General features: G+C 30.2%; 2 protein-coding genes across 2 annotated transcripts; both read left to right on the plus strand.

Moving 5' to 3' along the window:
* The first annotated feature begins 7,580 nt into the window (after positions 1-7,580).
* On the plus strand, positions 7,581-9,961 carry LOC111675433 (serine protease snake-like). Its single transcript, XM_023436197.2, has 3 exons — positions 7,581-7,786; positions 7,914-8,184; positions 8,776-9,961. Exons 1-3 carry the CDS (start codon positions 7,690-7,692, stop codon positions 9,368-9,370), a joined length of 963 nt encoding a protein of 320 aa, XP_023291965.2. The 5' UTR covers positions 7,581-7,689; the 3' UTR covers positions 9,371-9,961.
* Positions 9,962-10,070: 109 nt separating this feature from the next.
* LOC111675428 (NAD-dependent protein deacetylase Sirt7) lies at positions 10,071-15,386 on the plus strand. The gene is made up of 2 exons (XM_023436193.2): positions 10,071-10,643; positions 11,694-15,386. The coding sequence occupies exons 1-2, from the start codon at positions 10,482-10,484 to the stop codon at positions 15,105-15,107; spliced, it is 3,576 nt and encodes a 1,191-aa protein (XP_023291961.2). The 5' UTR covers positions 10,071-10,481; the 3' UTR covers positions 15,108-15,386.
* Positions 15,387-21,709: the final 6,323 nt, after the last annotated feature.

The raw sequence follows: 21,709 nt of genomic DNA on the forward strand, positions 1-21,709 counted from the left end.
GTTGTTCTATTGCCACCGTTTTTCTTGTTCTTATTGTTGTTGTTGTCGTTGTGAGAGTATTTTAAAGGATATTGTAGAGGGATTCTTGTAATGTTTTTGTTTTTTTTTTATTTTAATGATTTTCTATTTTGTTGTTATTTTTAATATTAAAGACAAAATAGTGATGCAACGTTGTAGTAGTTGTTGTTATTGTTTTTTTTATAATAAAATAATACAAGAAGAAAATGTTGTTTTAATATATTGCAGTTGTTATTGTTGTTGTCGTCGTCCTCTGAACATAAACGAAGAAGAAGGTTGTATTGTTTGGTTTGGTTGGTTTCGTTAGATAGAATCGATTCACTTCACTTGATTGATTTTGATGTTTGTTTAAACTTTTTTCTTTATTTTATTATTCGATTTTCCTTTAAATGAAATCTAAAGCAGAGCAAGCAACCTTTTAACGATATGGGTCACGATTTTTCTGTAGATTTTTTTTTTACTTTTTTTTTGCAATAAGTGGGACATGTATAATGCATTTATGGCTCTTGTTGTTGATGATAGTGTTGTTTGTGTTCTACTGGCACTAGAGAAAACAAAATTAAATATTGGGTAAAGGACAATGTTGTTGTTGTTGTTGTTATTTTTTGTATGTTTTGTTTTGTGCATTTTACAAAAGCCAGTAATTTAAATGAATTATTTATTAATTAAATTAATGAAATGTAGAAGATATGTACATGTGTACATGTATATAGAATAATACATAAAAATATATTGAATCTTGCTATAATTTTACAGGAAAAGCGCTTTTTAATTGACAATTCTATTCTGTATTTGCAAATGATAAGTTTGTCTTTTTGACTCAATATGTCATTACTATTGTATGTCATTCATTTTTTGTTAACATATCTTAAATGGATCAATTTTTCGTCACCAGTAATGTACTGTTTTTCATGAGTACTGTTTTTCATGAGTTTTAAGTCATTTTATTCTTTTAAGTAAAAAATTAGAAATTTTTCAAAAACATTTTTATTAATTTCCTTTAAAGTTTAATAAAAAAGTGAGGAAATAGCAAAGACACAAAAAATGTGTGAATGATATGCTTATGTTAGTTGTGAATCTTGCATTTATATAAGCCATGATACACGGTTGTTAAATCTTACAAAGTTGTCAGTAAAATGTTGTCAGAAAATTACTGACAATATTAGAAGACAAGATTTGTAAGTTTACAAAAATATTAGACATTTTCTGCACATTTTACTGCCAACGTTGTAAGATCTAACAACCGTGTATACACAGCATAAGTTATACATCATTTCTATTAATTAAATTCGAATTTTTGCTCATTAATCATCATTAATTGAGAAAAAAAATGCATTGCTGCGTTTTAATCCAACTCGCGGGATGAATACAGGTGTAGGTTAGTTTCTGAACTTTGACATCACGTTAGAACACGGAACAGTGAGGAAACACCACACATAGAAGATAATAAATAAGAAAAATCATAGATATATTTGTTTGCTTGCAAAGCAAATTTGAGACTACATACTACATATTTGCATTTTGAAATATATGTACAATAGGGTTGTCCCAAAATGAACGTTAAAATCGAAATGAAAAAACTAGTTCATGGAAATATTGGCCTAATGAGGCCTTTATATTGCAGTAATAAATAAATAAATAAATAAATAAATAAATAAATAAATAAATAAATGTATGAATAAATGAATAAATAAATAAATAATATAACAATTCTTAAATTGTCCTGACATCAATATTTGTGAGCTGTATTAAATGATAAAAAGATTTTTCTAAGATTTTTACCAGCAAAAAATAATGCAACTCTTTCCTTCCAAACGCCACCTCAATTGCTTCTAAAAATGCGATTACATATTTTTTCTTGAACAACAATTCAAAAGATTTTCATCCGAATTTAAAGCATTTCGGGTTACTAGTTGCGATCAAAATGTTTTTCCCATACTTTTTTTTGTCGTGAAAGAAACTATATGTAAATTTAGTAATATATATGAATGGTCTTTGGGATACGACTTCAATTATAGTACAAAATTTTGTATATGAATTCAAAATGTTTTAGATTTTTCAAAATTTTGCAAAGAATTATTTAATGTTATTAATTGAGGTTATTACATTATATAAATCATATTATTTCACTAAAACGGTTTTTTTTTAAATTTCGATTTGTTTTTTATTTTATTTAATATTTTCTAATGATAACAATATATTTTATCTTTGCTTTGTAAGAAATATAAAAAAAAAGTAATAGCCATGATAAAAAAATTGAAAATCGATATCTTAGAATCAATTAAACTTTAATTTTATTTGATAAACAAACGGGACCACCCTAATTCGGATATGACATGTTTTTACAAACATTTTCCCAATTATTACAAAAAGCTTTAAAGACCATCATCTCTAGCCAATAGTTTTACCCATAGACTTAACTATATATAATAGTCGATATTATTCTATGGTCATCAATATGTAAACAAGATTGTAGTTTCCGGAATTATCGGATACTTTTAACTCTAGCCAAGACTATTGGCTATAGACTAATCTATATACAAATTGTTAAACTATTTATAGTAATATTAAGTACATTAGTCAATAGACAAGTCCAAAGACTACTTAATAGTATCGACTGTAAAGTGGCTATCAGTATGTAAATAAAATTTTTCCTTTCCAGAATTTTCAAATACTTTCAACGTCTAATGAATTTGCAATTCATAGAATTTTAAAAATATTAAAAATTCGAATAATTTTTATTCGAAATGGTTTATACGTAATCGATAAACTCGCGAAATTTATATGTTATTCGCATTCCAGGCATAGTCAGAATCGCTTCTGTAAAATTTTAAATTTAACTGATAGATGCCAATTTACAGTCAATTAAGAATCTTGATTTTAATATCGTTTCAATAATAATGAAATTTAGTGCTCATTTTGTATTATTTTTACCATCTTAAAAAAAAAATTTGTTTTGAAATTCGTTATATCGAGTAGTAAATTTACTCATTCATTCGTAATAGGTATAAGGAACTCAATGAAAAGAAATGTCCGTTCGTATTCGTTAAACCGTGAAATCACTGTAGTTAGCACTTTAATACTTGTTTTAATTGAAATATAAATAATATCCGTTATTCCTCAAAGAAGTTCACTTTATTATAAAATAAGAAATGTTTTTTTTTATTTATAGAAATTAATTTTTCCCACATCCAATTATTAAAAACATAAATTCAAGAAACTTTCAATTACAATGACGACTACAACTATGTATGATGATGGTGGGGAAGATGATGATGATGTTAACGCTGATGAGTACGAGTGGAGATGATGTTGAAAAATGCAAGTGAAGGCAACATACTCATAGTTGGACCTACAACCAACCAACCAACAAACCAATACAATTCAATCAACCGAGCAACCACAATGGCAACCGCGGAAATATAGCTGGCAGAGATGTACTTGCTCCTCTATATTTTTTTTTTTGTACCTAAAGATTTTGATCACGACGTTACTGAATGAATTCCAAAAATATTTTCTAAAATTTGTGTGTATGTATTAAAGTTTTCTTTTATTTTTTTTTAACTTGTAATTTTTTTCCAAGGAATTTTTCACTTTTAAACATTTGTTTTATTTAGATTTTAACATTTTTTGTTTAAATTTTAAGATTTTATTAATAATAATACGAAATTATTCAGTTTCATTACTGCGTCATAAGAATTTTTCTTCTTATAGGTACTCTTTTAAATAAGAAAAGTTTACAGCCGTTTTTCACAAGTTTATAATTTATTTATTTTGAGATAATTTTCACTTTTTTTCATAAAACTGTTACATTTTCCATAAAACATGTAAAGTACAAAATTTCTTTTTTTTTTTTTTTTGAAAATATGTAGGTATGTATTTTTTGTTAAAAATAAATACGAATAAAATTGTAATTAAAGTAGTAGAAAAAATGAAGAAGAAAAAATATGTATTATTTTTCTTCTTCTAAATTGTGGCAGCAAGAAAAAATTATATTTTTCTCTAATCTCCTCCACACACATATTTTCACACATACACACATTTTCACACATACACATTGACACAAGAAAATTTTTCTTTTTCTTCTTCTTCGTCGTCGTTTTTTTTCTTTTTTCTGCTGTGTGCTGCTGAATTTTCTTTCTACTTGAATTTTCTTTCTCTAGTAGTAGCAGGTCGACATTTTGTCAGTTACCAGAATGTCAAATTACACACGAAAAAAAAATGTGACACTTTTTCTTACTCCATACAAACAGTTTGACGAATTCGAAGCTGCAGTCTGTCACCACAATAATAAACCTTGCAACAAAATTGTTTATTGAACAAACTGAACAAAATGTTACACACAAGTTTGTGCATTCCCTATGGGCTGTTTGTGCTCCTAGACCCCGCCAGAAAAATAGCGAAAAAAACCTATATAAAAATACAACTTTTTTCTCCGTGTAGCTCAATGAGCTAACGTTAGCGAAACGCTAGCATCTATAAATGTATGTCCGTCCGTCTGTGTGTCTGCTTGTGTTCTGCTCGCGTCGTATATACTTCTTTTTCTCGGCTCTGCTGCTGCACTGCCTTTTCCTCTTTTTTTACAAATGGATTTTTTCACTACTACAGAATTTTTTTCTTTTCTTCTTTTTCGTTTCAATGCCAATATTTTTTTCACTTCACATAATATTTGTGCACATTTTTTCTTAGTTATAAATACTATTCTATTATTAAGCTTTTGTATTCCAATTAGTTCTTCGTTTTATTCCAATTGGGATATTTTTGTGTTAATTTTTTATTTTTTTTTGGAAAAATTTTGTAATGAGGAAAATTTTCTTTTTGGTTTTTTGTCCGAAAACTTTTTTCTTTTACACACACACGAAAAAACACAGTTGGAAAACTGAGGAATTCTTGCAATTTTTCTTTTCTAAAAACTTTTTTTACATATTAGAGATCTGCGTCAGCAAATGTTAACGGCGGCAGCGGCTGATACTATAAATTTCGGCGGCAGCTCAAAATCGTTTGTAAGCCGTCTAAGTTTTTAACAGCTTTTTAAAATTTTCAACGATATTGAACAATAGCGGGATCCAAGTGAATAAAAATTGTAATTTCGGTTGCAAATATTTTAAAAATTGTCCTAAATATTCTGAGATCGAAACAAAATTAAAAAAATGGGAAACTAGACAGAATCAGAAATCTCCGAATTTATCTATCACATCAGGTTTTTGATATATTGTCATAAGGTTTGCAAATATTTGAAAGGAAGATGAACCCACAGACCTATATTAAGGTTGTTGTATGCTCCTTAACCACCACCTCCGGTCTACCAGACTAGATAACTAACAAATAAACTACCGAAGACCAAAAATAGAGGAGCAATAAATTTTGATCGAAATTTAAATCATATCTGTAATATTTATTTACCAATTTCGTAGGTGTTGAATAGACATTTTACCATACATCATTAGAAAGTCCAAAATTAATGTGATATGAAGTAACGTTTTATTGATATATATTTTAGCGATAACGGTGGTTTTATAAAAAATATAAATATAAAAACATAAAACAAAAATAAATTTAACTTATGGGATAGAACTCTATTATGAGTTAAAAAAAAACTGTTTTTAATAAATTAAATTTCTCTGGATGATTCACTGACTGACAAAAATTTAAATGTAATAATAAATGTCATTTAATATTGACATATTTGACAACTTACAGGTGCAATCTTATTTTGGAAAATGTAAGTCCCCTTTATATCAAACAATATATATATTTTTAATTCTTTAAATTTTAACATTGAATTTTTGTTTATTGAAATCTGCACACATATTGTATAGTTTTAAAATAAAAACCAGTTCTTTATTTCTGCAACATAACTCAGAGATTTAAATGTATTAAATGTTTGTTTCCTAAATAAAATAATTCTAAATTTAATTCTTTCTTTGATTTATGGTAAATTCAAATAAATTTTATTCCATTAAAATTAATGCATTTATGAAAAATGAATATAAACTATGCTAGATTTGTGCGAATATCATGTACCTTCACTATTTAATATTATAATACAAATTTTAATTTTTTTAAATGAACTTTGTTCAAAAATATCCAATAAAACCCAAATGTTTTGCTAAATGTTCATATTGTTCATATCTCATAGGGCTGGTTTTTTCCGATAAAGATAATCTTTATTCTTTGGTTAAATCTGGTTTAATATATGTTTCGTGTTTTTCAGTAATCAGTAAAGTTACTTAGGGCGGGATTCTTACTACTCAGTTAAACTAGGTTTAACTTGCTGTTAGATTAAACTCGGAACAAATTTAGGCGGACTTTAACCTATGATTTTGTTTTTCAGTTATGGATCTAGGATCAGTTAAATTTGTTAGTATTGCCAACTTTTCAGTCAAAAATATAAACAAAGAACAGCTGTTTTTGCAAATAACACTTTTGTAAAATGAAAATTTTTGGAAAAATGTTAAATAACCATTTAAAACAATAATAAATAAAACAAAACAAATCAGAAAATTGCAATTTACTTAAAATATTAAGTTTTTATTCTTCCGAAATCATTGATTTATTGTTTTTGTTAATTGTGTTTTCTCACTTATAACTTAATTTTAATTGGCCAATAACACTCAGTTAAACTAAGATAATAAGTAACTTTACCGATTACTGAAAAACACAAAACATATATTAAACCAGGTTTAACCAAAGAATGTAGATTATCTTTATCTGAAAAACGCGCCCTTATTTTCTTCGTTTAACTAAGTGAAATTGGTCAAAGTTGTAAGTAAGAACACACAATCAACAAAAACAATAAAATAATGAATCCGGAAGAAGAAAAACTTAATAATTTAAGTAAATAATTTTCTGATTTCTTTTATCGATATTATTACTGTTTTAAATGTTTATTTATATTTTTCTACAATTTTACATTTTACAAAAGTGATATTTGCAAAAAACAGCTGTTCTTTGGTTATGTTTTTGAATGAAAAGTTGGCAATACTGATCGTACATCCATAACTGAAAAACACAAACATCGGTAAAAGTCCGCCTTTATTTGTTTCGAGTTTAAACTAACAAGTTAGCAAGTTAAACTTAGTTTAACTGAGTAGTAAAAACCCCGCCCTTACACATAGTTCCTACAAATGTACATATGTATATCAAATTAATATTGAATATCTTTCTTTTGATATAGGTACACATTGCTTATAAATAATAATAAAATCTGCTATAAATTGTTAAATGAGATCAATAGGTTCTGTTATAACTCTGCAAATAAATAACCTACATATGTATACATATAACGTATTTAATTAAGTATATATACATACATACATATATTGATTACTTTATTAGAAAAATCCCATTTTAATATTAACTATTTAAGTAATTGTTGAAAAAACCTAATATATAATAAATACATTTTCTTATTCTTATTAACAAAAAGTCCCAACTACTAAGTATTTGTACTTATTCTGGCAGAAACTTGAGGGCCTGAAAAACAGAAAAAAACAGAAAATACAAATTTGATTTAAAATTAGCATTCGTTTGATCATCATCATTGTTAGAGCGACTTTTAAAGGTGTTTGAACGTTATTTCAGTGTAATTTCTGTTATAAACAATAAAATATAAATAAATAATACAGTAAAGTAAATAAATTTATTTAAACAACAACAAAAAACATCATTATGCAAAACTTTTTTAAAAATAAACAAATTCTACTCAAGTTTTGTTTCTTAAGTCTATTGATTATGGATTGTGTCGAAATGCAGGAAAATGATTTTAGTATGTGTTGTTATTGTTGTTATTACGAGTATAAAACTCTATTTATAAAATGTTTAAAATTATTTCACGATTTATTTATATACATACATATGCAATATTTTTTAAATGTTTATTGTCTATTCCTCAGAATGTTCAAAATACAAACAATTGGTATTTGAGGAAACAAAAACCTTCAGTTACTATCTGCCGGGTGCTAATGAAATATCTTTTACCGAAGATCACTGTTCAACTGCTGGAGGTTTTGTTGTGGGTGGTGAAAATGCTCGTCCCAAAGAATTTGCTTTTGCGGCACGTTTGGGTCATATGGCTGAGAATGGTTATGTTAATTGGTTTTGTGGTGGTACACTATTGAGTGAATCTTTTGTTTTAACAGCGGCTCATTGTTTTTACGCTTCACTGTAAGTGTTTACATACAATATACATATAATTATGTAATTTACAAAGCCTCTATCAAAAATCGTGTGTAAATGATCTGCATCATTGCATTTATTAATGATTTTTACTTTACACTAATAAAATACATATGTATATATGCAGTAATACATCAGTGCATAAAAATTCAATCTACCCCCAGTATTTATAAAGATTATTAATCTATTCGATTAACCGAATAATTTTGAATTATCCGTTTATTAACCGGCCAACTTAAAACCCCAAATAATTATTTGTGGAATAAACCGAATAAGACAAAAACCGGAATAATTGAATACTCTAGTAAATATACAAGATTGCAAATATGTAGCATTAATATACGAATTCTTGTAATGGAATTTTTTAATTCCATTACGGGTGTGAAATCTCGGACTGATATTGTCCATTTTCAATAAAAATAAACCTTGTTAATGGTGAATATTTGTAGAAAATACATTGCGTTATAATAAATTTTACATAAAAACATATATTTCGGAAGGTTCTGATAATCTTTCAACTAGTTTACTTTTTTTCGAAATTTCTAATTTAGTGTTTTCTATTTATTCTATTGCTTCTAGAGGCCATGTCAATCGTGTACGCTTAGGCGAATTAGACTTCAACTCCGATACTGACGATGCTAAACCCGAAGACTTTGATGTACAACAATTAATTGAACATCCGGATTATGATTATGGTAAACCCTATAATGACATAGGTTTAGTTAAATTATCATCAATTGTAAAATTTGATCGTTATAAACATCCTGCCTGTTTACCAACATCGCCTAGTTTACAAAACAGCAATTCTTTAATTGCCATCGGTTGGGGTCATACCAAATTTTCAGGTGAAAGTTCAGCTCATTTACAGAAAGTTACTTTAAGGTCATACTCTCATGCCAAGTGTGATTGGTTGGCTCGAGGATCAGAGGGTCAAGAACGACTACCAGAAGGACTTAAATATTCTCAACTTTGTGCTGGTTCTACTGAAGCAAAAGACACTTGCCAGGGAGATTCTGGTGGACCTTTACTGGTGCAACATACGAAATATCCTTGTATGTATAATGTGATCGGAATAACTTCGTTTGGTTTTGGTGGCTGTGCCCTACCAAACGTACCAGCGATATATACTAATGTTAATTTTTATCTAGATTGGATTAGTAAATACGTACGTTAATTGAATCGAAATATTTAATGACAAAATTGTGTCATTAAAATTAACTTTAAATTCTATAATATATCTAAGAATATCTAACGATTTTTTGCTATTTAATGACAAAATTTTCTTCTGCAAAAGTACGAAGTTTTCCGCTGAAATATTTTTGAAAAATAAAATTGTTAACGGTGAATTTGTATAACTAACGTTATCTAACGATTTAAGGCTATTTCATGACAAAATTGTGTCATTAAAAGTAACTTAAAATTTCATAATATATGTAAGAATTTCGCATTTCGTCTGACCGAAATTTAGCTCTCTCTCTAACTTATAAGAAAATATTTTGAAGTTGAAATGTTTAATTCATATAAGTTGTTTAGTTGATTGTACATTATGTTCTATTTAATTATTAATTTTCTATTTAGATTTTAATAATCTAATAAGAATAAATTCTTTTACATTTTAATCAATAATAACACATGTAGTATTTTTACATCCAATTCAAACTTGTACATTTTTTACATCAATGTTTACCTCTACTAACAATCAGCAAAATCCTAACAATCTGGCAACTTCATATATATTTTCTTCCATTTCGTTTTGTTGTCATGATTTTGACAATAGTAAAAGGGAAGCCAAAAGAAGAATTGTTTTTGTTTGTTTATTTTGTGTTAAATTTTTGTTAAAATAAAATATACATATTATAAGAAAATCTAAAAATTAACTGATCAAAATAAAAAACAATAAATATTATAATTATTAAAGAAAAAAATAACAATAATAATGACAACAACATAAGTGCAAATATAAAGTGCTTTTTTATATAAGCCATGAGAAAACCAAAGCATTGGCAATTATTATTGGTAAATGTGTGTGGAAAAAAACGCAGCTTCCTTTTGTCTACTACAATACTTTTAACGAAGGGGGTTCATTTGCAGCAGTGCAAGAAGTAGTAACACTCACTCTGCTGTGGTGTGTCGAAGTTTCAAAAGAAATTGTGATTAGTGGTCAGACAAGTTGGTTGGTTATTTGGCCAATTGTAAAACACCAAGTTAAGGAAAATTATAAATTATTTTTGTGTGTTTGTTTTTTTTTTTTTATTATTTATGTGTTAATGAGTTATTGAAATAAAATGGATACGGAAGATATGGAATCATCGTCACAGGACAACACTGATATACCATCAAAAGAAAAATCCGCAAAAGAAGCATTACAAACGTATATAACACGAGCAAAACTAAATCCGGCCAAGACCGATAATGAGAAAAGACGCCGAAAGGATACTCTACGTAAGGTAAATAAAGAAATAATTGTAAATTTTATTACTTTTTCTATGTTAAACTGAAGAATATCTATTTGTTAAGCTATAATAATATTCTTGCATTTTGGTGGGTAAATTATAATTGGAGAATGTGTGTATAAGGTGTATGTGTGTTGTTGTTGGCTGGTACACTGTACCTTGTGCGATTTTTCTTTTTTCATTGTAGTTTTTATTTTTGGGGGTGGGTGTGTATTTTTTTCTATTTAATGCGGTCTATTTTTCTATAATGGACTTAAAATGAATGCATTTGTAATACTAATTAATAATTTCTTTTAAAATGTTAACGTTAATTTAATAATTAATCTCTTTTCCACAATTCTAATAAGAAGATGACTGTTTAATGTTAATTATATCACTCTGCATTTTCCTTAATAGTTTGTCAGAATGAAATTTCTTGGGAAAACATGTTCCCGTTTTTAAAAATTTTGTGTAAATTTTGTCATTTGTCTTTACATTAACACATTTTTAGTTAAAATTATTTCTATAAATATTTATGAAAATTTTTAAATATTAACAATTTAAAACGATTTATTAATGATAAACTGTTTTCTGTAACAACGGTGATAGAGGGGGGAATAGGATAGATTAAAAATCTATCTTTTTTTTGATGAATTCCAGCTCTATACAGCTATTTTTTAAACTTTATCCTTTGCGGGAACTTCATAGGAAGCTAGATGACATTAATAGCAAACAACCTACAACAATAAGACAAATTTTGGAGAATATCAGCTCTTTATCTATTTTTTGGTGCGAACTCTTTTGTATTTTCAATAGACAGACATTGTCATATTGTTTTAGAAACTAAAAATTAATCAGAATCATGGTTTAAGAAACAATTTTGAATTAATTCCCAATGAATGCAGTACTTATGCGTTCTATAGAACGTACCAAAAGAGACAATTTCAAACAAAGTTTTCCGAAATGCATTTAGAGAATTGAATTCGAACATTAGTTTTAATAAAATATAGTAAAAAAATAAGCAAAAATAAACAATTATATTTTTTTTATTTGAATCCACTCTAGGTATCATCGATTTATCGTAAATGTGAAACAACACGAACCTTGGAAGAAAGTAATTTTTTGGAAAAACATCCGGAAATTGTTAAACAAGTTAAAAAACGCAAAGAGCGCGTTGAAATCTATAAAGATCGTGTAATCGAAAAAGAAGATGATGTCCAGGTCATCGAAGCCAAGGTGGAGGAATTAGCCAGTATTATATTGCAGGCCAAACATTTAATATGTTATACCGGGGCCGGTATAAGTACAGCAGCTCTAATACCCGATTATCGGGGGAGCAAGGGTATTTGGACGCTTTTGCAAAAAGGTGAAGAAATAGGAGATCATGATTTGTCTGCAGCAAATCCTACATATACACATATGGCATTATACGAACTACATCGGAGGGGCATCTTGCGCTATGTGGTATCACAAAATTGTGATGGTTTACATTTGAGATCGGGACTGCCTAAAGCATCACTCTCGGAAATTCATGGCAATATGTACGTAGAGGTATGTAAGAACTGTAAACCGAATTCGGTGTATTGGAGACTGTTTGATACAACCGAAATGACTGCTCGCTACTGCCACAAAACCAATAGATTATGTCACAAATGCTCGGAACCCTTGTGCGATACAATTGTGCATTTTGGCGAAAGGGGAAACTTAAAGTGGCCTTTGAATTGGGCCGGTGCTTGTCATCATGCGGAAAAGGCTGATGTCATACTGTGTTTAGGTTCTAGCTTAAAAGTATTGAAAAAATACACTTGGCTTTGGCAAATGGATAAGCCGGCTAGACAAAGAGCTAAAATATGTATAGTTAATTTACAGTGGACACCGAAAGACACTCTGGCCCAGGTGAAAATCAATGGTAAATGCGATCGTGTAATGGAAATGCTAATGAATGCTTTGAAAATACCCGTGCCTGTTTATACAAAAGAAAAAGATCCCATTTTTGCTCATGCCACCATGTTAATGCCCGAAGAGCTGCATACACTGACTCAACCATTACTCAAACAATCCGACGAGGAGGAGAAAGAAGAAACCACTACATTATCAGCTGACAGTACAGCTGATGAAGAAACACAAGATTCGACCATGAGTAGTGACAGTTATTGTGCTATGGGTGCTGAATATCGCATTGGTAAGGGTCCACGTATACGAACGCCCTTAAAACAAATGGCAACGGGTATCAAAACCAACTTGGAACTAAAAAATAAAATAAAACAAGAACTCAAAATGGAATCAGATGAGGGTGATAACCGCTTGATGGAGAAAAAAGAAATTAAAACGGAAATTTTGTTACAGCAAGATGAGATCAATAATATTAGTCTAACTGAAAGTATTACTGAGACCCTTAAAGCTAAAAATGAACTATTCAATCAAACAAATGATTACGACTCAAACTGTTTACAGCAACAACAAGATAATGAAAATTTCAAACGTTTCAAAGAGACCACTGATTTTTCCAACAATTTACTTAATCCCACAGAAGTTAAATTCGAAATGCAAGAAGAAATTAAAATGTTTGATCTCAATCTCAATAATGCGAAACTTGATGAAACAAATCTTGCAAACAGCCTTAATGATTTCAAATATGATGCCAACTTAGAGAACGATTTACTCACGGGAGATATATTGAAAACCGACGAAAATGCCTTTCAAAACTCTATTAAATTAGAGGATTTATTTACAAATTTAAATAAATCGAATACAGAAATAAGCTCAATGCCGACGGAAAACAAACCAAACGCTGCCAAAGATGGCAAAATGAATGGCATAACAAAATCAAATGATATGTGTGTTAATACGTTTGCAAATAAAACCGAAATACAATTTCAATCGATTAAAGATTTGAAACTGAACGGTCTTTTAGGGGAGAATTTAAAAGCAAAAGAAAACAGCAGTATTAAAGTTGAAATGTCCCAACAAACTAGTGTGCCTGAAACAAAACTTGAGACGGACTTTATAAAAGATTTGAGAAACAAAGGTTTCTCGGTGGAAATATCAAAACCTAAGGACACCTGTTCGAAAAGTGCGACCAAATCGAAAGATTGCGCTCTCAATTTGAAAGATTTTAGGAAACAAAATGTAACCCTGCCCACAAACAGTTGTGAGATTACAAAAAAGGAGATTAAAATTGAATTGAATGCAGATGCTTTAGCTAATTTGCCGGTTAAACTTGAGCCAAAAACCGATGTCTTGGCAGAAATAGCAGAATTACACAAAAGTGAACAGTTGCTAATAAAACAAGCCACAGAAATCACTAAGAATGCAGAAGAATTTTTGGAAAAACTAGAAAATGAAATGGGTTTAAAGAATCCCTTAGAGTCGGAAACTCCAAAATTGGCCTTGGTACAAGACCAATTGTCAGCTGAAAGTGTTGCGTCGAAGTCATCCAACGGCTTGCATAATTCTGCAATAAAAACAGAACAAAATGTAAATCAAGTTGTTGCGCCATCACCGCCACAACCAACACCTGGAAATAATCAGTTTCCTCTGCATATATTAATGAAATTACCGAAATGCATACAGGTGCAGTATAAAACAGAAGATGGCATTAAGTCTGCTCCTTATAATGGACTAAAAACCAATGACAAAACAAAATTACAATCCGCTGTAACAACAACTCCCCTACCCACAACTATGACAGCTAAAACTTCAGCAGATCCTCCACCCTTGGCACCACTATACAAAACATCACTCTTATCCCCAAGTCTACAGAAACCATTGCCATCTGTAGAGCCCATAGAGGCCATTGTGGATGAAGAAACTTTATCAGCCGATGAGCAATCTATAGACGATGATCAAAAGCAGGATATAGAAGACGACGAGATCTCGACTTTGGAAGAAGAAAATGATGAACCCATATTATCACAAATGGATATTTTGAAAAATCTTGCCTTAACAACACCCACAAAATCCAATAACAGCTGCAATTTAAAAAGCTCACCAATTTCTTCGTATGCCTTGTCGCAGGAAAGAAAACATTTGCTAAGAAGAAAATTACCCGTCTGGTATGATGTCAAATATGCCTATTCTGGCCTGCATAGCATAGTTTTCCCCCCACCGGCCGATGTTGATATCTGGAGTCATCAAATTGTGCCGAATTTCGCCATGAATCGTTCGGCAGCCAAGTGTGAATTCTGTTTCGATCATTATGCCGAATTTGAGTGTCAATTCTATAAGAAGTTCCTGCTGTGCGATAGAAAACATAAGAAACGTGCTCGCAATGGACGCTTTGTGGTGTGTGAGTGTTGTCCCTATACCGAGGATGACGATGAAGATGACTACGATGAAAACATTTCATTGGCTCATATAGCAGCGGCCGAAACGGCCAAAAGACAATTGCATTTGAATAATACATTTCCGCGTAAATTGGCCCGCACCCAGGCCGGTTGGTATGGCAAGGGTTATAAAAAGAATCGACGCAGAAAATAGTTTTTCTCAATAAAAAACTTTTAAGTTTTAAGTTTAATGTGTTGGCGTTTTACTTTTCGTTTTAATTATGTTTGTGTTCATGTAGTTGTAAATAAGTATTTATATTTATGTATTTATATCTATATAACTAGATAAGTTACGAAATTAAGAGTATTTTGTCCAGAATCCCTTTGAACGACAGATTAAAAAATAACTGTTGCCATTTGTAATTATTTATATGTACTTGTTAAACAATTGTTCTAATTTTAAGAATATGCATTAAATTTTACTTTACAAACATTTTCTTAAACTCGCATAATTTCATAGATTATACATATTTTATAAATAGCTTTTATTTTTCAATGTACAATTTTTATTATGAAATACACATTTTTAAGGTTTAGAAAGTAGTTTTTTTTAATCTAAATTCATTCAATTTTAAGTGATTCAATTAGACTTATACAATTTATAAATCAATTAGTAGTTGCTGAAAATGCTATAGAATTTTTAGAAAAATTAAAAAATTATATGCGATTAGAGATTCGGATTCTCCAAAATTATCTTTGATACAATATTAATTGATGCGGTCAATCACGCTATTCTCTTCAGAGATATTTTGACATCCAATATCTCTGATAGCACCAAGAGATGGCTCGTGAATTACCTGCGTAAACGATTGTTATTCTTGCAGTTAAGAAACCAGAGATCCAAGTGTCGTAGAAAAAACAGGGATTTCTCCAAGATGGAGTCCTTACGCCGATCCTTTCTAATTTATATATGTCTAAACCGCCGATCGGAGTTTAAATAATATCTTACGCTGAAGACTGTTCGATATTGCCCACAGGAAACAGTATTAATGATTTGAAGAACAGCTATTTATTCGATCGTTCCAACTTCTTTTATTCGAGGAATTTAAAAATATCACAGACCAAATCCTCAGTAATTCTCAACATTCGATGGCGAAAAAATATTTTATGTTACATTCGAAAGCCTCACAACAAAATGTGAAGTTGGAACCAATTACTTAGATCTAGCCGTCTGCACTTAGAGAATGAATAAAGAAAACTTGTTAAATACCAACCAAACGATTGACTGGTCGGTGGTAAAGTACGCTGTACCAGTGTGGACCCAGTGGAAGAAGCTCTAAAGTTATCAAAATCGTAAAATGTTATACTTATGAGAGGGCTAGTTCCGACTAGAATGCCATCGGAGGGGTAACCCGAACCACCATCTAATGGTGTAAGCAAACCCATCTACTATTTAATATATCGTTCCCATGACCCGATTCTCAATCGGCCAAAGATAGTATAAACCGGAAGTTTTTTCCCCAGTGGTAATTCAGGTCTGAGTTGGGGAACAACTCTCGCGTCATCGCGATTATTTCTAAAACGCGTTCAGGCTTGTGTTTGTTGCCTGGCTTTCGATAGTGTTTATAGGTTTCCAGCTTCCTATATGAAGATATAGGTCGACTTGGAGGATTTTCTTTAAACCAACGTGGGCCACCCTAGCATTTAGTTTATGAGCTCAGCCAACAATTCAAATAATCAAAAAAAGTTTTTCCCCAGGAAGAACATTCAATTACAGCCAACCTGTTACAATAATAACAGCTACTTAATATTTACGAAATATATCATCTCCTAGCCATTTGAAATCTGTAAAGACTCAGTTATACATTCTGTAGATGTAAGAAATAATACTTTAGTTGGTTAAAAAGGGTTGTATAACACTCGGAGATCCAAAGGAATCCTTTTGATTTCCTTAGAGTCTAGCTTGGTAGCTAGATGCATAATAACCCTAGAAGTGTTAGTGAATTGTACTTATTAAGGCAAGGAGAACTCGGATTTGGACCTTAATAGTACATATATATAATTTTGTAAAACCTTTTATCTGCTTCTTCTATAAACTAATCACCGAAAAATCCAAATTTCTAAAAATAGATCCAGTCACAGTAGAATGCATTGAAGGGTTTCTAAGGCACTATGGCAATTGGGATAGGGCAGCCAGAGTATTAGGACTCTAATAGAAGAAATAACCTGCCACTGCTGGATTTTTTAATGCAAGAATATCGTGCTTGGAGGTTGCAAGACAAGATAAAACGTGTCACAGAAAACAGGATTGGTTTATATACAACTAAGACCGGGATGGATCAATAAGCTTAATGGCTACTTGTCACGCATAGACCTTGACGTCATCAACAAATGTCCATATTTTGGTCAAGATCCTCACGATACCCACCACTTAACGGGATGTGTCCATAAATCCAATAGACGAAGTGAAGTATGGTTGGCTTAAGAGTGGGTAACATGCGGACATTAGTCACATTCTGGACAGTCGTTGAGGATGGCTTTGGTGCTGATGGTGGTACCATAACTACTCTTCTTTTCACATTGCAGCATTATAGTTAACCACTGACCAACCAATAGTTTTTATATAGCTAATAATGTTTATTATCCATACCCCAAGTGCTACCTGCTAGACCTTTGTAGACTTTCGAAATCTGTGTGAGGTATGGTATGGTATATGATTCTAAAGATTTTTGGTGATGCGCCGTCAGATTTTAAGCTCAATCGAACACGCCGACAAGGGTTACATTTATTTCCTTCGCCCACTTCGTTGATCATAGTTGATGGTTACGGGCAGTGAGTGAATAATTAATGTATTTCGTTGAGATTCACCTGAACGCCTAATTCATCAATGTTGACGTCATGACTGTACAGTTTACAAGATTTAGAGTATTTATCTCTATTTACTTAGATAATTTACGACCCATCTTTTCGTGTTGTTTGGATTATGGATTGCGGGATATCCTCGAAGGGTGTCGCATAGTTAATAGTGTAGAAGACTTTGAACTAGTATCACGTCATTAGGACCGTCCTTTCATAGCGCTTCAACTGATTTAACCCTTGTGAGATCTGAATGGCAATAACGGTTAATGCTGAGGAAACCAATCTGATGTTAGGTGGCAGCACAGTAGGGGGAGGAGAAGCGCCCTAAGAGTTGTAGGAGGAATATCGGCTTGTATGATTATCCATCCGTCGCTTTAAAACAGAATTAAAGCTGCTCATTGACGTGTTGAAATCAGAGTTAGGTACTTAACCTACCCCTTGCCTAGTGTTTTAGCACAGCTTAAATATTCCATCGGGGCCAATCGCATTAGATAGTTTAGCGTTGTTGACATCAGCAAATTCAGCTGTTGTGAAGGTTTGTCGAACTTCAGTAGGTGGAATTTTTGAAGTTTGCGAAGAACGCAAAGCTGGGTGCCAAATGAATTGCAGGTAAAAGTTGCCACGCGAGCTTTCTTCAAATGGGGATCTCGGCAACCAGAATCACAACCTATCCGACCCACATATCGGATAAACGATTTTTTGGGCTAATGGCTGTCAACTCCAAAAACAACAGGAACTATTATCGTGTATGGATATCGCTTTACTTTGTTGTTTTTGTTTCTATGTATATTACCTAGATTTTCAAATAATTATTTTAATACTAAAAATTTAAACAAATATCGAATCAGAAATAAAAAACGTAGAGAATATATATATATATATATATATATATATATATATATAATATATATATATATATATATATATATATATATATAATATATATATATATATTATATATATATATATAATATATAATATATATATATATATATATATATATATATATATATAATATATATATATATATATATATATATATATATTATATAATATATATATATATATATAATATATATATATATAATATATATATATATATATATATAATATATATATATATATATATAATATATATATAATATATATATTATATATATAATATATATATATTCGATTAATAACATAGTTAAATGAAAATAAATAATGTATTTAAAGTACATTTTTGTACTTCTGGAGATTATAGTTATATATTATTAATAATCTATATATCATAGAATATTTCTAACTTATTTGCTCTGATCACTAATTAAGGATGATTTCATTTATTATTTATAGAATATTTAGTTACGATTTGTATTAAGTATGCACTGTATAGTATTATTGTGTAAATTTATTGTAAAAATTATATTTAATTAAACTAATAAAGAAAATTAAACCTTTTTTCTATATAAAATAAAAACACAATTTTATTGTATGTAGTTTTTATTAAACTCGAAACATTTCTTTTTTTTATTATTATGCAATTTATGTCTTATTTTTTAAATATGAATTTTACTTTTACGATTTTATCAATTATATGGAACAAATTATTTTCTTTTAAAAAGTAGGCATGATCATCGTTTTACGTTCATTTTTTTCTTATTCTGTTTTAATTTTTTTTTTGTAGCAAATTGTAACAAAGTGTTTTAATTATAAAAAAAATTAGAAATATGTAATATAGGTAGGTAATTTAGATTTAAATGTGTATTTTTATTACAGTTTTATAAAATTATTTTTGTTGTTAATCATTTTGTTTTGCTGTTTTTTAATGTTTCTTAATTTAAAGCATAAACTATAATTTTAAAAAAATTTACAGTTGGTATGTAAACAAAAATGTTAAAACCTATTATGTTTAAACAAATATATTGAAACATAACATCATAAATAATTAAAAATAAAGCATATATGTGGGTTTTTAAGTGTTTCTTAAGTTATGTATACTCGATTCTTAGATCTTACAATGTTGTCAGAAAAATGTTTAGCGAATGTCTAACAACCGTGTCAGTTACAGTCAGATTTTAAGGATAAAATGACAACGTGTGAAAAATGTTTTAAAAATGTTATTGCACTCTGAAGTTTTAAAAACAATACAATTCCGTGAGTACTTTGTTTGAAGTACACAAGCAAGTTATACTCCTTACAATAGACTAGTCTCTAGCTGGACTGTACTAAGTCCAGCTTATAGACTTGCATTCAAAAGTAGATAAGACTATGGACCCTATTCTGCATTTCAATTTGAATCGAAATTTTTTCCGTTTGGCAACTTTGGCATTCTGCATTTCGATTCGACTCTCCGCCACATACATAACAACTTACAGAAACGTAATTATTCTCGAAATGCAGAATACACACAATCGTAAAACATTGGAATGAAATTGAATTGCTTCTTCTTTTTCTTACGATTCAGTTTTTGTTGGAATACCTTTTTTCGATCATTACGTAACTGAATGCATAAACGTAGTAGAAATGTAGAATAGGGGTGTATAATCCAGTATACACTATAGACTATTTTCCATACTATAGGTCCAAATTATAGACTTTACTATTGTCCAGACTGCAAACCAGTTTAGTCCAAGATTATATACTAAACAATAGACCAATGTTTTCACTGAATTTCAATTCGAATCGATCACTTCTCCGTTTGGTATTCTGAATTTCGACGCTCTGCAGCTACGATCGTAATTCAGAATACCCAGTTAAAAGTTGACCTATTTAAAGTATATCAAAGTTTGGTGAAAAACCATTGAAATTTTCATAAGAGTGTCATTAAGGTTATATGTTTCATTTTTGACATTCAAATATTGGATTTTTACTGCTTCTAAAACTAAGATTAGATGTAGTTCAGAGTTACCAAAAATGAACAACATCCCTCCAATGACACGCTAATGTAAAATTCATAGGTTTTTCACCCAAATTTGAAACACTTCAAGTTACTAGTTGTGATAAAATTTCTACATCTTTATCAACATTTTTTTGCTTGGATGTTAATAAACCATATCGATGAGATCATTTGGGGAGAGTAACTTCATCCTTCGAGAACCTTTAAATGGGTAAACATGGGGAGATTCTACAGTACTACATGCAAACATAATCTACGATATATGTACTGAGGATAAAACTCGCTTCAAACCTCGATCTGGGCAAATGTAATAATAAATCAATCGAACGTGGAACTGCTCTAAGTATTTGTTCATTTTACTTTTTAATTAGTAAGCCACTTAGTTATTTAGTAAGAACTTTATGGGTATAATTAGACCTAATGGAGATTATTGATCATAGGCTTAATATAAAGACTTACTTGTTCACATTATCATGAATTGTGTGATAAGCATGATTTTATGTTCCTTAATCGTAAGCATTTCCGTCATGTAAATGATATTCCCATTTCACTTGCACACAGCCTTCCACGATACACTGTGCTATATAGTTTATCATTTTTTGGCCATCATTTGTCCATTTCAATCCGTCTAGAAACTTGAGTATTTTTTCCTACTTTAAAGTTTATTGTAGATTTGGTGTGGGCTAAGGACATAAGACTATCGCATTTGTCACCAATTGGGGTAATCTTCGGAATTAACTGTCAAATTCAGTTCTAGCACTGTGCAGTTACAGACCCCACGGGGGAACTTAACTTGAAAAAACCCCATCTTGGTGTGATTGCGATTCCGACAAAAATTGGTCCTACCAATACCTCTAGTCTGTCGGGACTAAAAATTGTATTCTCGATATTTCTTCGCAAATATCGAGACCCACATAATCTGATATCACAGGCACCGGTAGCCCGAAGGTCAGAGTTTATACTTTTTGTTGTGACAGTTATTGGAGAGGTACTTTCTGGCAAACAATGGGGCGTTGGTAACTCATCACAAAAGCTCAATTTGTGGTTGAAAATGACCATGAAAATGAAATGAGGCC

This window comes from Lucilia cuprina, chromosome 4, assembly GCF_022045245.1.
Source record: "Lucilia cuprina isolate Lc7/37 chromosome 4, ASM2204524v1, whole genome shotgun sequence".
Taxonomy (NCBI): domain Eukaryota; kingdom Metazoa; phylum Arthropoda; class Insecta; order Diptera; family Calliphoridae; genus Lucilia; species Lucilia cuprina.

Coding starts and splice junctions, on each gene's coding strand:
- LOC111675433 (XM_023436197.2), top strand. CDS start 7,690: ATGCAAAACTTTTTTAAAAATAAACAAATTCTACTCAAGTTTTGTTTC. Junction 7,787..7,913: donor AATGCAGGAAAATGATTTTA/GTATGTGTTGTT, acceptor TCTATTCCTCAG/AATGTTCAAAATACAAACAA. Junction 8,185..8,775: donor CATTGTTTTTACGCTTCACT/GTAAGTGTTTAC, acceptor TATTGCTTCTAG/AGGCCATGTCAATCGTGTAC.
- LOC111675428 (XM_023436193.2), top strand. CDS start 10,482: ATGGATACGGAAGATATGGAATCATCGTCACAGGACAACACTGATATA. Junction 10,644..11,693: donor GAAAGGATACTCTACGTAAG/GTAAATAAAGAA, acceptor AATCCACTCTAG/GTATCATCGATTTATCGTAA.